The following is a 13,480-nucleotide window of genomic DNA, read 5'->3' as shown; positions in this document are numbered from 1 at the left end:
GAAGGTTCCCTGGTTAAAAATCAACCCTGGCTATACTACACCTGAAACAAAGAATATATGGACTTCTACCTACAAAGCTGCAAATGTATGTAGTTTTGAAGACATACTGTAACTATGAAGAAATACATAGAATTGTTTGAGTGAGTAAAAAACGTACTGCAGGAGCAATGTATTCAGTGAGAACAATCTTTAATATAAAACATATTTCAAAATTAATTGAGGGAAAAATACTTTCCCCATCCCAAAGATGAAGGATTTTTGGTATACTTACATAGAAGTTCAAGCTTCAATTGCAAAATTTAGACAGCAGAGAAAGATTGCAATGTATACCCAGAATTGTGTGGACAAGGATGTACATATTCAGCTCAAAGACCAAAGAATGTCCATGGAGTCCAATCACCACAGGGCTAAGAAGTCACCTCGGTCAGCAGAATATAGAATTTTTATATATTATTATCTTTTTAAAGATTTGTTCCATAAAATCATCAACAAAGAAATCCTACATTTTACAAATGAGTAAGAGTCAGTTAAATACTATTTTTTTATTAGTAATAGTGTCAAATGCAACTTATGTGGCAAGTTTGTAGCTTGCAGAACATTGATGATTTGAAAGTGCTAATGAGCTTAATGTACATTCATGTACATTGCTTCAATTTGAAGTGAAGTTTCTCTATGGAGCACCTGGATATGTCATTGCTAATGCTAACACTGTGAACTTCCCACCTCTCCCCACTAAATATTCTTCTTCTAGGAATAAAGGTGTCTGAAAATTCTCCAAAGTGACAAACAATGAGACTGAGAAACCTTTCCTTTCTGTATATGAAAACAAACAAAAAGCAACACTTTGTAGTTGAGTACCTGCATCTGTGCTTCAGCATCTACACAAATTGCCTGATTTTCAAAGGCCAGATTGCTTTACTTTGTAAAAGCAGCACATGTTCTCACACTTGCATGGCGTTGTCTTTTTCTTTTAGAATAATCACTCTGCTCTATCAGGCCCAAACATCCACCCCATAGTATCCTCTACAGACCACGAACACATTTGTTTCACAGCTCCTTTGTGTTCGGTGGCAATAAAGCCAGCAGTCAGTCAGTTCTCCACGACCAGAGGATGTTTACCCACGTCAATATGTCCCGCACGCCGTCTGTGACATCCTGGCTCACAGTGTATGTGGTTCTTTCATCTCCTGAAGTGTTTGATCCAGTGGTGGACTGTGAGGAAATCTGCACGGCCTCTTAGGTGGGAAACCACTCTGACGGATGCAGACTTGGCTGGAGAGACAACCCAAGGGCCTTTCCTTTGTCTTTGACAAGCAAAGAGAAGTTCTTAGTGAAAACACGCTGGTATCTATTGCTTACTTCTCAGCATAATAACCAGTGCTATTATTGTTAAATGAAAGAGAACCCCCCTTCCCCAAAAGCAAAATCATCTACTTGGACACAGAAAGTGGTGCCTCTGTGTGTCATGCTGCCTCATGATTGGCTGTTTTCCCACAAAAGCGTCCCAGTAAGAGATCCATTCTTCTCAGGACTCTACTTCTTCCATCACTTCCATGACAATCGTTCGTGGGCCTGTCAGGATGAGGTTGCTCACTGTCCTGTAGTCCACATGGAGAACGTTCAGACCGTTGACGGAGACGACAAATTGACAAACCTGCAGAGAGAGACAAGCAGCAAAAGTTGCACATTTCGCTTTCTGTGTCAGTTTACTTAACAACACCTCAGCCTTACACCCAAAAATCCCCACAACTCTTCGTGGTGTCCTATTCAGTACTCTTAAGAAAAACACATTCCCTATTTTGACGAGTCCGTTTTCCTTCTTTCCTTCTATCTTTTTTTCTTTTCTTTTGATATTACTGCAGCTTTGAATGCTGTGGCTTTTGAAGTCTTACGTCATTGTGGGTTTTTGTTGTTGTTGTTGGTTTTTTTTGTGTGTGTTAACATCACAATTTCAATTGTGCTATGCAAACAATATAGGAGAAGACAGCTCTGGCCATTGCAAACAGGATGCTGTCTCTAGTTTGAAATGATTTGGACAGTCTGTGATAATCACCATGAATACAGGACCAGAGCAAAGCCTGGGTCACCAGACTGCCCCAGATCCTCCACCAGTACATGCTGAACCCAAAGGGATCGAATCCCAGGTCATAATACCATGGAAAACAAGTCAGTACTAAGATGGATTAAAATGCTACCATCATTTTCAGGAGATATTCCTCCCCAGACACCAATACTGTAAAAAAGGCATCAAGGAAAAGGAAGATATCCAAACTTACTCCTAAAAAACACTGAGCCTTTCCTGGCTCTAATCATAATATCGCAGTATTTGTTTAGAAGGTCGAAAGTGTGTGAAGTCAGGATTTGTGTTTTTAATGATTAAAAATAAAGAGCCTGAAGCAAACAATAATATCATCTTGATGTTTCAATGAAAACAATACATTCCATAGAAGATTATCTTAATCATAACCGATCTCGAGCCTGAATGAAGTCATTAACAGCATGTCACTGTAGAAGTTCTTTTATTTTATATTTTAACTTTTTATATTTAGAAAGAAATGCAACACAGGAATGAGTGCAGGAGGGGTGGGAAACAGCTCTACCACCTTAGATGCTAGCCCTAAGCCAGACTTACTCACATCATCTCATTTAACTTCTGTGCATTAGCTACCTTCCTCCACAAGAAAAGGGGATTTAATGTGGTGAAACTCAACTTGTATTTCTGCAAAATGAACAGGATGCAGTTATCAATGTTCCATTTAGGGAAAATTATAAAGGAAGCAAGACCAAGTAAAAAATATCATGTTCCATCAGAAGGGCTACTGTTGCTTTTACTCTCTGCTCCTTTAAGCCACAGGGACAGCAGCAGCAGCCCCCGAAGGGTTGGCACACCTCTGTTTTGCACCTCACCCCATCAAAATCAGAACTGCTCAGCAGAGCTGAAGATGGGGAAGTCCACCTTCCTGGTAGCCTCAACAAGCACCAGAGTATTGCAGTCAGTTCTACCACTTGAACACTTCCATGGCAATATGGCTGAATCTTTCCTATTCACTCCCATGCTATTTCAGCTGCAAACAGCACTGGGAAAACACTTCAGATTTTGCATGCAGACAAAGTTTTCTGAATTTTAAGGTTTTTGATTGAAGAGGCAACCCTCTTCAGGGTGCCTCAATTAGCATTTGAGATACACCTATTTAGCTTAAAATGCAAATTCTTGCAATACGCATAGGTGTCTCAGCTCCCAGCAGTATTTCCTAATGCTTTGGGATGTCTTTCCAAGATTGTATCAAGTTTTATTGAATTATAGCTCTGGCTCCCAAACAATATTTTGTTTGATTTAAAACAGACCTGCAGAAATAACATCGTCTCTTCTGGCTTAATGCAGGTTTTGGAAGTTGAGTGGTTCATGTTTGTTTTGCTGCTGCCTATTCTCAGACTTCTCGAGTTACCAGAATCCTAATGCGTGGGACTTGTGTTTGGCCAGGGACAGGCACACAGACGTGTGATGGATACATCTGCACTCTGGATCCTATGCGGGGCATTCAGGGGCCCTCAGGAAGGTTCTTGGCAGTGGAACAGACCTTCCAGACAAGCCCAAGTCTCACACCAGGGCTGCAACTGTATAAACACAGATGGGCACTGCAGCAGAGAACAGCCATCCATGTGCCAAAGAGTTGCACAAGACAAGAGTTGACACGCCTGCATTCCCAATGTGTTTTTTTCAGTGGATGCTCCTAACAGTAGCATGGCAGTGAGCTGTAGGTCCTGAGAACAGTGTTCTTCATACCATCCTTTGCCCTGGATCCAAGTAGCAGTTACTCGTAGTTTCACCACTTTTAACAGATAGGTTTAGATGCAAAAAAGTCCACCCAAGTCAGATGAGAAATGTAGAAAGGAGGCAAAGGAATAGAAGACAGTTCATCTGTCCTAAAATTACATGAGATAAAGAGCTTGTCACCCTCAGGGCAGAAAGCTCTCTCCATGGCCATTATTTCACCTCTTCTCAAAGGCTGTATTTTCACATTCCATTTCACTCAGCAGATGAAATGTGGAGCCATTTGCTAGGTCCTACAGCCAGGACAAGGACAGAGGTTTTCATAATCCTCAGCCCTTTAAGGATGAGGGAAGGAAGCAGTGTCCTCAACTCAGCCCATTGTGTTCTCTCATCTTAGCTGTCCATCTAGTGCAGCATCCAGGATGGCAAATGGAATCCAGCACGGCTTCATACACGTTGGGTATCACAAATGCTGCCCCAAGCAAGACATCACAGAGTGCTGCTGTCTTGGTGGAGATAAAAAAGCAGTGATACCCAGTCAAGCTGAATATGGCAACCTACATATTATCCCAGGAATTCTCATAAGGCGGCCAGTTTACAAAATCTCAATGATTTAATGCTGCCATTTTTAAAAACACATTTCACAAAGCTCTAAGTGCTCAGCTCATAACTGCAACTGCTAAGGGCTTTGTAACTACAAACATACAGTTTCTCTGTTGGTTTCCACACATCAGTAACTGTAATAGATGGCAAACTGAAGTTAAAAGAGTCTCAGAGAGCCTTTTATTGCTCATTTCCACACAGCTCTCCAAGGAGCCTGACGAGAGATAAGCATCCATTTTTATCCCTCAGACTTCAAGAAATGACAAAGCCTGGAGTAAATTCCAACCATTTGGTTGCTCAGGATGTAATGATACCAAAAAAAAAAAAAAAAAAGAGATAAGCAATAATGGTTAAACTATGTTAGGTAACACTGAAATGAAAAGACTTAATATTTTAAAATAAAATTTTACATTAATAAATCTTTATTGTTAACTACTTCTGTTTCCCACCCTGGCATACAACCAACCCCAGCAGTATGAATCCCCTCAGGATGACCCTAATATTTATAAATGCTACTGGGATATTATCTTAAGACCAGCAGTCACCTAGATCCCCAGATATTCAGGGGCTGTTTGTGGTATAGGGTTTGGTTCTCTGTCCTTGTGGAGCTAGGCCTTGATTTCTGGACCTGAAGAAAAATCCTTGCCAAAATCCTTTATTACTTTGTACAATTAGAGGGCACTGTGAAAGATCATAGAATCATAAAGGATGAAAAAGACCTCTAAAATCATCTAGTCCAAATGTCCACTTGCTACCAATACTGCCCACTACCATGTTCCCAAGATCATGAAGAACTCGAAATTTGGCTAAAAAATGCATTTAATTGTACAGATTCAGTGAGTGCATCTGCAAAGCAAGTAGCAGCCAGACAGAGTCCACTGACAGAGTGTTAGCATATCTCAAATCAGTCAGATAAGACTGTGGTTACAGTCACATTAACTGTACATCATATCAGATTTAACACTCCACTCATGATCTGTAAGCACACTGATTTCCGTGTCAGATAGCTCAGGACATGCTTGCTTCATTATTATTTCTTCTTATGATCTGAGGTGACAGCAGCACCACACAGACAGCTTTGACATGAACCGTTCCCAAAAAACATGGAAAATTGTGTTGGGTTTGGAGTTGTTTTTGAAACCTTACTTACATCAAATACAAATGATGAATTCAGGCAAATGTAGGAGTTATTTTCAAGCCTGGAAAATTCTGAAGCAATTTTCCTAAGAACTAAAATAAAAGCTTCTAAATATAACTTATTTCAGAGCTGTCTGAAGAAAAGTGTATTTTGACAATTTTACAGAATAAAATTGATAGCAGAATTTACAATGTAACTATTTCAGAAAGAAAAAACAAAATTAGTCCAGTGGAGGTGGATATGCTTTTCTTCTTGCTAAAGGAAGTTAAAATCATATCCATTTAAGAAATAGCCAGCTTAAATTCCTATTATAGAGATATCCTCTATAACTATAAATAAATGCTTTATTTTTTTCTTGTCCTGCTAATCCTATAGGGACCGGGATCAGCTGGCCAGTTTGAGCAGCTCAAGCTCATAATTGTTTCATGATGGTATTCTGCAACTGGCTGTGATCTTCCAGAAGAATAATTCTCCGTGTGTTACTGGGAAAGCCATGCATTAACTATGTGCAATCTGTAGGTGAGCCCAGCTCACTACTTGTCTCTGTAGTCACCAGTCCATGCCATCAATGGACATGATGTTCATTACTGGCACTTAAACAAATTGTGGCTGAAGGAGCAATGTTTTGCAATGGCCAGGAGCATGGGGATGTCTTAGGCAAGACGCCCATCAAATCAAGCTCTTGACACTTCTCGGTCATTTTTAGTAACTCCAAGCCCAATTCTAAGGTAGAAGCCTTCCTGGCTGATTTCTGTTGTACACCAAAGGCTATTGCCCACAATTATTGCTAAGCTGCTGAACCCAAGAAGGAGAAAGCTAAGTAAAAAAGAAAATACATTCTTTACTTCACTTGAATAAAAAAAGGCAACAGATCTTCTTTGGCTCTTGTTGTTTTGCTGACAGATTTCAGCAGGAGCACTTCACTGCTATGAGCACACAACATCTGGAATTCAGCATTTCAGCCTTCAGCGAGGCAGAAGGGGACAACCAGGTTTTCAGCACTTCAAAGTTAGAGCTGTGCCTGAAATGTGATTTTCCCTCCCTTGAGATGCCCCAGCTCCACCAGTGATGCTGGGAGCTCCCATCTCCGCCTCCTGCCCATGCTCCTGAGCAAGCAGATGGAAAACAAGCTGTGTGCTTTAAATCAGATTTAGATATGAAATATGAAAGAGTTGTGAAATGAGGAAAAGTCAAGGCTATCTAAAGCTAATATTTTGTCATGGAGGAACAAGATGCAACACTATTTTCACTTCTTATTACATTCACCATTGAAAAGCAGTTACTTACAGGCAGATAACATGCAGGATTGCCATGAGTCAGTAGATTAGAGCTTATTACTCTATTATCACCTCCCAACACACAGCCAGGGTTTGGTACACAAAACATGTGGTAACATCACCAAAGAAAGAGACTTCTTTTATTTAAGGATTAGAGAACCAATGAAACCAATGGTGGATGGGTGCTAATGCAGAAGAAATAACTCCAAGGAAGTCTGAGGCCATGTAGCAATGGTAGAGCATGTGGGGTGGGCTTCATAAGCGCTGGTACAGGTGCTCTTATTGCCTTTAAGCACAGGAATACCTGTGTGCAGCAAACAGCCCCGCCTGTGGAGATACAGAGTTTGCCACCATGGAAGAGCACCAGCACGACTCACCTCTTCAATAACCAAACACAGATGGCACTGATGTATTGCACACACTAACCTCTCCATTGTGACACAGGAATTAGGAAAAGAGATGGAAATCATAGGTCCTATGCCTGCATTTAGATTTCTGCCTTTTTTTTTTTTTTTTTTTTCCTCTTAGGAATTCATACATTCTTGCTAGAATTAGTCAATCAAAGCTGGATGCTAACATTTCAGATATGACTGCATGGCATCAGAAGGTTAAAAAACAGCACCATGTCCATAAATGAGGCTGTGGCATGAAACAGAACAAATTGCAGCTGTGTGCTCCGCTCTGCAAATATCTCTAGCACATGTGCAATTGGCTGTAGAGTGGGTTGTGTGGGAGCAGGCAAGTGGCCAGGGCTTGCATAAACACAGGATTTTCTCTCTAGAGACACATTTCTTCTCCAGTCCTTACACCAGTGTTAAGCTGGCCTTCTGTCCCAGCACTAGGGAAGAAACTGGTTACCAGCAGAGCATGGGATGGCACATGGTAGAGAAAACCAATCGCATTGCAGCATTGCAAACAGAACCGTGTAACTCTGATTCTTCATCTCCATCTGTGGCTGCTGTCTGGTAAGGATGGTTTGCTTGAGCAAAGCTTCACCACAGGCTACCTATGGATGAATTGCTCTAGTGGGATGTTTACAGAAAGCGTAATGTTCTTTATGGAAACAGAAAAAAGGGCCTGATTTTTTATTGTATTCCCAGCTCATATAAAACATGAGAAAATAAACAATGTTGACATAAAAACTAATTTAAGTGCAAATCAACACAGTCTAATCAGTGGCCCCAACTGGACAGTGGTGGCAAACGACCAACCCAACCTGAGAACAAGCAGAACATCCCCATGAGTGAAACTGAGATGGACAGAGCTGCAGCAGCAAAGCAAACCGGCATCCTTAACTTCATGAACATTTTTACCAGACCAGCCATGAAAATGTTAAATAACTCAAACAGCTGAAGGCGGGTCTGGGTGAAACACTGCATTAGGACGTCTTAGCTTCGAAATAGCTTTTTCAATGCTTTTCTTGACCCTTTAGTCCTCTTTTTTCTCTGACATCTACACTTCTACTAGAGGTACAGTATGGACAAGCTACAGAGCTAAAAGAAAAAAAAAACACTGATGAGTTAAGAACTTTATATATCAATTTTCTTGCAAAGTCAAACGTAGTTGGACCAAATGTTAGACTGAGTGTAGCCGGTTTAGGGCCCATATTAATTAAACAAAAATAGATCCAGTCTCACTCAAAGGAGTGGAAGGGCGGCCTGATCTTTTGGGCATCTGTAGCACCCTCCTTTAGTGAGACTGCAGTGAACACGAGTGGTCGGCGCCATTTGAGGCAAACAGCTGCTCTCTGTTTTCATGGACAACGGTGCAATTGTTTCTCCATGTGTTCGACTAGCTAAACAGAGCCCCGGCTTTAATGCAACATGTTTCCCTAATCATTTGCTTACAGCAATAAAGGAAGCCAGCTTGTGTCATGAAGAGGGACAAAAAAGCACGGGGAGAAAGGTGAGGAAGGTGCCTGCGCACCCCAAATCAGCCAGGCACAATCACTGCAATGGGCACAGTCAGTTCACCATCATCTGAGGACATCTTCAAGGCTCCAATGGGAATGGGTATCCCCATCACACCCAATAAACTGCTCTTTACTATGAGAGAAAAAGGAGCTTAAAATCCAACATTTTGCTGTACTGGGCTCTTATTTTATGTCTTTTTATAGACTTTATGAAGCCCTTTCTTTCAGAATTTAGCCAGTCTGCAGAAACCCATTAGTGGTCTAAGCTTTTGAGATAAGTCCACTCCTCAGAGAGCCTTGGCTATCCAGGAGTGATCTGCAAGATCCTAAGAAGGCTCCAGCAAGGGTAAGATCACAGCTGTTCTGGCTGGCACTAAATCTCACCATTAAATGGGCTATAGACCCTGCTGGAATTTGAAAGCTGTATCAAAACACAAGCACAGCACTGTTTCACCGTGCAGCTGAAACCAGGGCTGCTTTCTCTCTGTCTGAATGGCTACAGCTGTAAGACTTCAGAAACAATCAAGAAAGCACTTTCATAAATGCATGGTGTTCAGATATCTAGCTTATCCTGCCATAAGACTCCACTTACTTAAAAAAAGGTTTCTTAAACCCACTTTGTATGAATGTGACTAAATTTAGCAAATACACTGACCCCCAATTATGAAAGTATACACATTTTTTTTTCTTTCCAAACTGTTATTTGCTGATAAAAAGAAGCCAATGTGCAGATGCAAGTACAGTAGGTCACTTGTTGCCCAACAGAGGTTTAGGTGACCGGCCTACGAACACAGTCAATGCTAACACTAACTCCACCAGTGTTGAGGTAGAAAAAAACCTCTGCGATATTATGAAAGTTTCCGTACTTTGCATAAAGTTTCAGCTGTTGCAAGGAAAAGGAATCTTATTTTATTACCTAGTGAAACTCTCTCTCCATGTTAAAAGAGTCTTCAGAAAAAAAAATCACAGAGTTATTGGAAATGTAATACCATTTCATGATGTCTACAGGCCAAAATTCATACCTGGGGTAAGCCAGTACTAAACCTGTAAGTTAGGGGGGGGAAAAGGAAATTCACTGTTAAAGGTGAAATTTGTACTGAAAAAGAAAACTAAACCAAGTCCTCCCTTGATATTTTACATAGTAATTCCCATTGCCTTAATTCTTATAGGACATTAACAATCTCTCCAAAGTGACTAATATGGGTCAAGATCTCTTGAGGCTCGTGTTATTTCCTTGAACACACAATGCAGTGTTAAGATGTGCTTCTCAGGAAGAGAACTGCCATCATACTTCTGCAAGGCAACAATCCCAGCACAGTTAGATTACCAGGGCTTTAGGGAAGACCCAACCTATTGGAAAGAGGTCAGTAAAAAGAATGGGAACTACTTCTTTAGGCTAACAAAATACACCCCCTGGAGATGGAAACTTGGAGATAATTACAGATGCACCAGCTCAGCTCCCCAGCTTTTATCTTCAGCACATGATGCACACAGACCAAACCGAGGAAGGCACAGAGTTAAGAAAATCCAGGCACTGATTCATGCATTGATCAGGAAAATAGGGTGACTGCTACACATGCCACTAGCCCGTTTTTCATGTTGATGGCAGAGTTGAGTATGTTCAGATTCACAAACATGTGATCTCTTCCGACTTCTCTTGAATCATCATGTTACTAACACAGCTGTCTCACTGCATTTTCCTTTATTTTAGAGTGGATTTTTGCTAAAGACTGAGTGGTGGAAGAAAAGCATCCAAAATGTTGACCATTATATTCTTACCAGGTGCTTTGATAAAGCTTCTACATGGAAGACAACAGACCTTTCTGTTATAGTTTATAACTACATATGATCAAAAATTAACACAGTCACTTAGGGAGACATTTGAAACTTACTTACACATCTATTTTCAAGCACTACAGTAGTGGCACTCATCACGTGCACATTTAGCTCTGATTCTTCTCTATTTATGGACAAGTTATGAAAGCAGTTTGTCAGCAGCTTTTTTTGAGTGTTCACATTACTAAATACACTCATTCTGAATGCACTCTAACGTAATTATCAAAGTCAGCAGCTAGCTGATAAAACTGCTGAAGGAAAATACCAACCTGCCTCAGTGTTTTCATGCTGTAATTGAAAACAGATGGCAACTTATGTAATTTATGCTTTTCTACAACCAGTAACAAGTTGGGATAAGATAAGAATTCTTAGACTGAATTGCATCTGCTTCAACAACACCATATGCTAGTGCACAGTATAAATATTTATCCAAATCATCTTCTCGTTTAAAGCTCAGTCACATGAGATAGCAGAAGCACCCTTTGGATACCTTAAATTAGCACTGAAGCATCTTCCTGGTGCTTAAAGGGTTAGAGCCACGGCAACAAACAACAAGGTATTCTTCCTCTCCTGGGTTTTATGGAGAGTTTTAAATTGGAGGCACGTTCGTTGTACCTTCCTTACAGAGGTCTCTAACTTCAAGCTCCCACCAGGCTGCCTTCAGGAGTTATGAAGAATTTTCTCACTGTGATATCTGTTCTTTTCCACTTTTCCCACTATTCTATATAACACTGGAGATTGGCCACAGCCAGAGATGGGCTATTTTTTTTTCCATGGGGAACACACATTGCCAATTTTTAGAATTTTTAGGCTGGTGACCTTGTCAAAAAGCTGAGCCACCACTGCTTCAGTCTGAGGTCAGACTGGCAAGGATCATGGAGAGGATTTTGTGTTTCTCTGGCAGCCCAGAGTTCATTCAAAGTGCTGAGAATTTCACAGTTCAAGCTTCTTGCTATTGCAGGAATAGAAGACATTGGCAGTTCCTCTGATGCTACATGCTTTTGAGTCATCTCGAAGCCAGCACCTTACAAAAGAACTGTTAGTTCTTTTGGTTGCAGGCCTGTAATATCAGGACTGCTCTGAAAGTAATGCCTCCTATTTTATTGTATTGGTCCACAACGTCAGAGACAGATGTTGATGGTATAGAAATAGAGGCTGAACCTTCCCCCCAGTGTTCAATTACATTTTGTTGTTATGTCACATGGCAGCATGAGGGTCAGCTGACAAAATGGCACCTGACATGGAAGAGCATATAAAGCAAAGGGATTTCACTGAATTCCTCCATGTGGAAAAAAAGAGCACCCATTGACATTTATCAGTGTTTGTTTGCTGGACATTTATGGAGACCAAACAGTGGATATGAGCACAGTGGTGCAGGTGGGTGGTGCATTGCAGTACTAATGACAGCAACAGTGAGTTACCTCCGCTGGTGCAGAGTTATGAGTGCAACATGCAGACTGCATCAATGGTGAAAATGCACAACTAACTATAGTTAGTAACTATATTGAAATAGTAACTATATTGAATAGTAACTATATTGAAAAATAGATTTTTATAGCTGAGAATTTACTCTACCACACAGTGTTCTTTTCCTATCTGTTGTCATTTCCATGGAAAGAAACAGAAGATATTACTTTCAGAGCAACCTGTGGTTTTTTTGACCATGGCAGTATCTGGATTCTAAACAGTAATCAAGCAGTTCCTACCTGAGTACTGGACTTCATGGCCCCAACAGACCCTGATAGCAATAACATTCCACGAAACAGAGGTTACTCAATAGCACTTGAGATTTGGCTCTTAGCCTGCCAGTGAATACATCTGAGAACCTGGCCTTGAAATAATCATTTGAGAATGTAAAGGATGATGGCACAGACTGAAATTTATGAGACTGACCTCCTCACTGTGCCAGCTTTTAAAGATCAGCAGCAGAACAGCACCAGACTGAAATGATCCCGGCTGTGTCCCAAAACCCCCTAAGTAGTACTGGTGACCAACCAATACATACATGCCAAAGCCTCCTTCTACTAACAGAAAGGACGAACTAGAGTAGGATAAAAAAGATTGAGTGGCCATTGGAACTCTATGTGATTCAAAAACCTTATGTGTAACATCTATAAACATTATTTGTTTATTATCAATCTAAGCAACTGGATACTCTTTAGTGTTCTGCGAAGGTTACAGTGGGTCAGTGATTTCTCCAGCCAAAAGGATGAACAGACCATCAGCAAAGTTAACAGTAAACTTGACTTTTTCCTAGGCCTCCCACCAAGGTTGGGCTGCTTCACAGCTTGCACTGCTGCGACGATGTCAGGCCAAATAACAACATGTAACACACAACTTCAGTCATCGGTTTGATGACTGTGTAGCCTTTCAAAAATACTTGAACCTCAAAACCAGAGATTAGCTTAAAGAATTAAAGTGAGAAAAGGAGGACAAGAGTTTTCCTGCCAACAACTGGCAATATTTAGCGGAGACCTGAATTTTGCAGCCAGCCAATTGGGAACATTAAAGCAACCTCAGAACATCAAACTCCTGCTGTTCCTGTCTTCCCTTCTCAGTCTGCTGACGACAGCAGACAGTAAAACAGAGCTACAAATAACTTGGACGTGTGCATTGCAACACTGATTCTTTTCATAGCCCCATATCGCCTCCAGCTTCTGCTCACTAATGCGCTTACAGCCGTTAAACTCCTCCAACGCTGCCACAGGCAACAGCAATTCAGCAGATCAGGTCTAAAAATACTTTTATAAAGATAATTGACAATATATTTATTAAATTACTTGTACTGCTTCAAACTTGTAACCTCAAGCTGTAAATGGCAGTCCCACTTTACAGGCCCAGAAGAGGTGTCAAGGCTTGACATCACGAAGCTAATATCTGCTCACACCTCTTCAGTAGGCTGTGCTTGTAATTTTCTCAGTGTTAAATTGCCTTAGCAGTGC

General features: G+C 40.9%; 1 protein-coding gene across 2 annotated transcripts in view; it reads right to left on the bottom strand.

Annotated features, from left to right (window-relative positions):
• Positions 1-172: 172 nt before the first annotated feature.
• DEPTOR (DEP domain containing MTOR interacting protein) overlaps positions 173-13,480 on the bottom strand; it is a 63,305-nt gene continuing 49,997 nt past the window's right edge. For both annotated transcript variants that reach the window (XM_015856230.2, XM_015856229.2), the window contains exon 10: positions 173-1,654. In XM_015856230.2, coding sequence (XP_015711716.1) covers positions 1,526-1,654 — 129 coding nt within the window. In that variant the 3' untranslated portion in view covers positions 173-1,525. The remainder of the gene's footprint in view (positions 1,655-13,480) is intronic.

The sequence above is a fragment of the Coturnix japonica genome, chromosome 2, assembly GCF_001577835.2.
Source record: "Coturnix japonica isolate 7356 chromosome 2, Coturnix japonica 2.1, whole genome shotgun sequence".
Classification (NCBI taxonomy): Eukaryota; Metazoa; Chordata; class Aves; order Galliformes; family Phasianidae; genus Coturnix; species Coturnix japonica.
The sequence above is the reverse complement of the archived record's forward strand: the minus strand, read 5'-3'. Positions and strand labels throughout refer to the sequence as shown.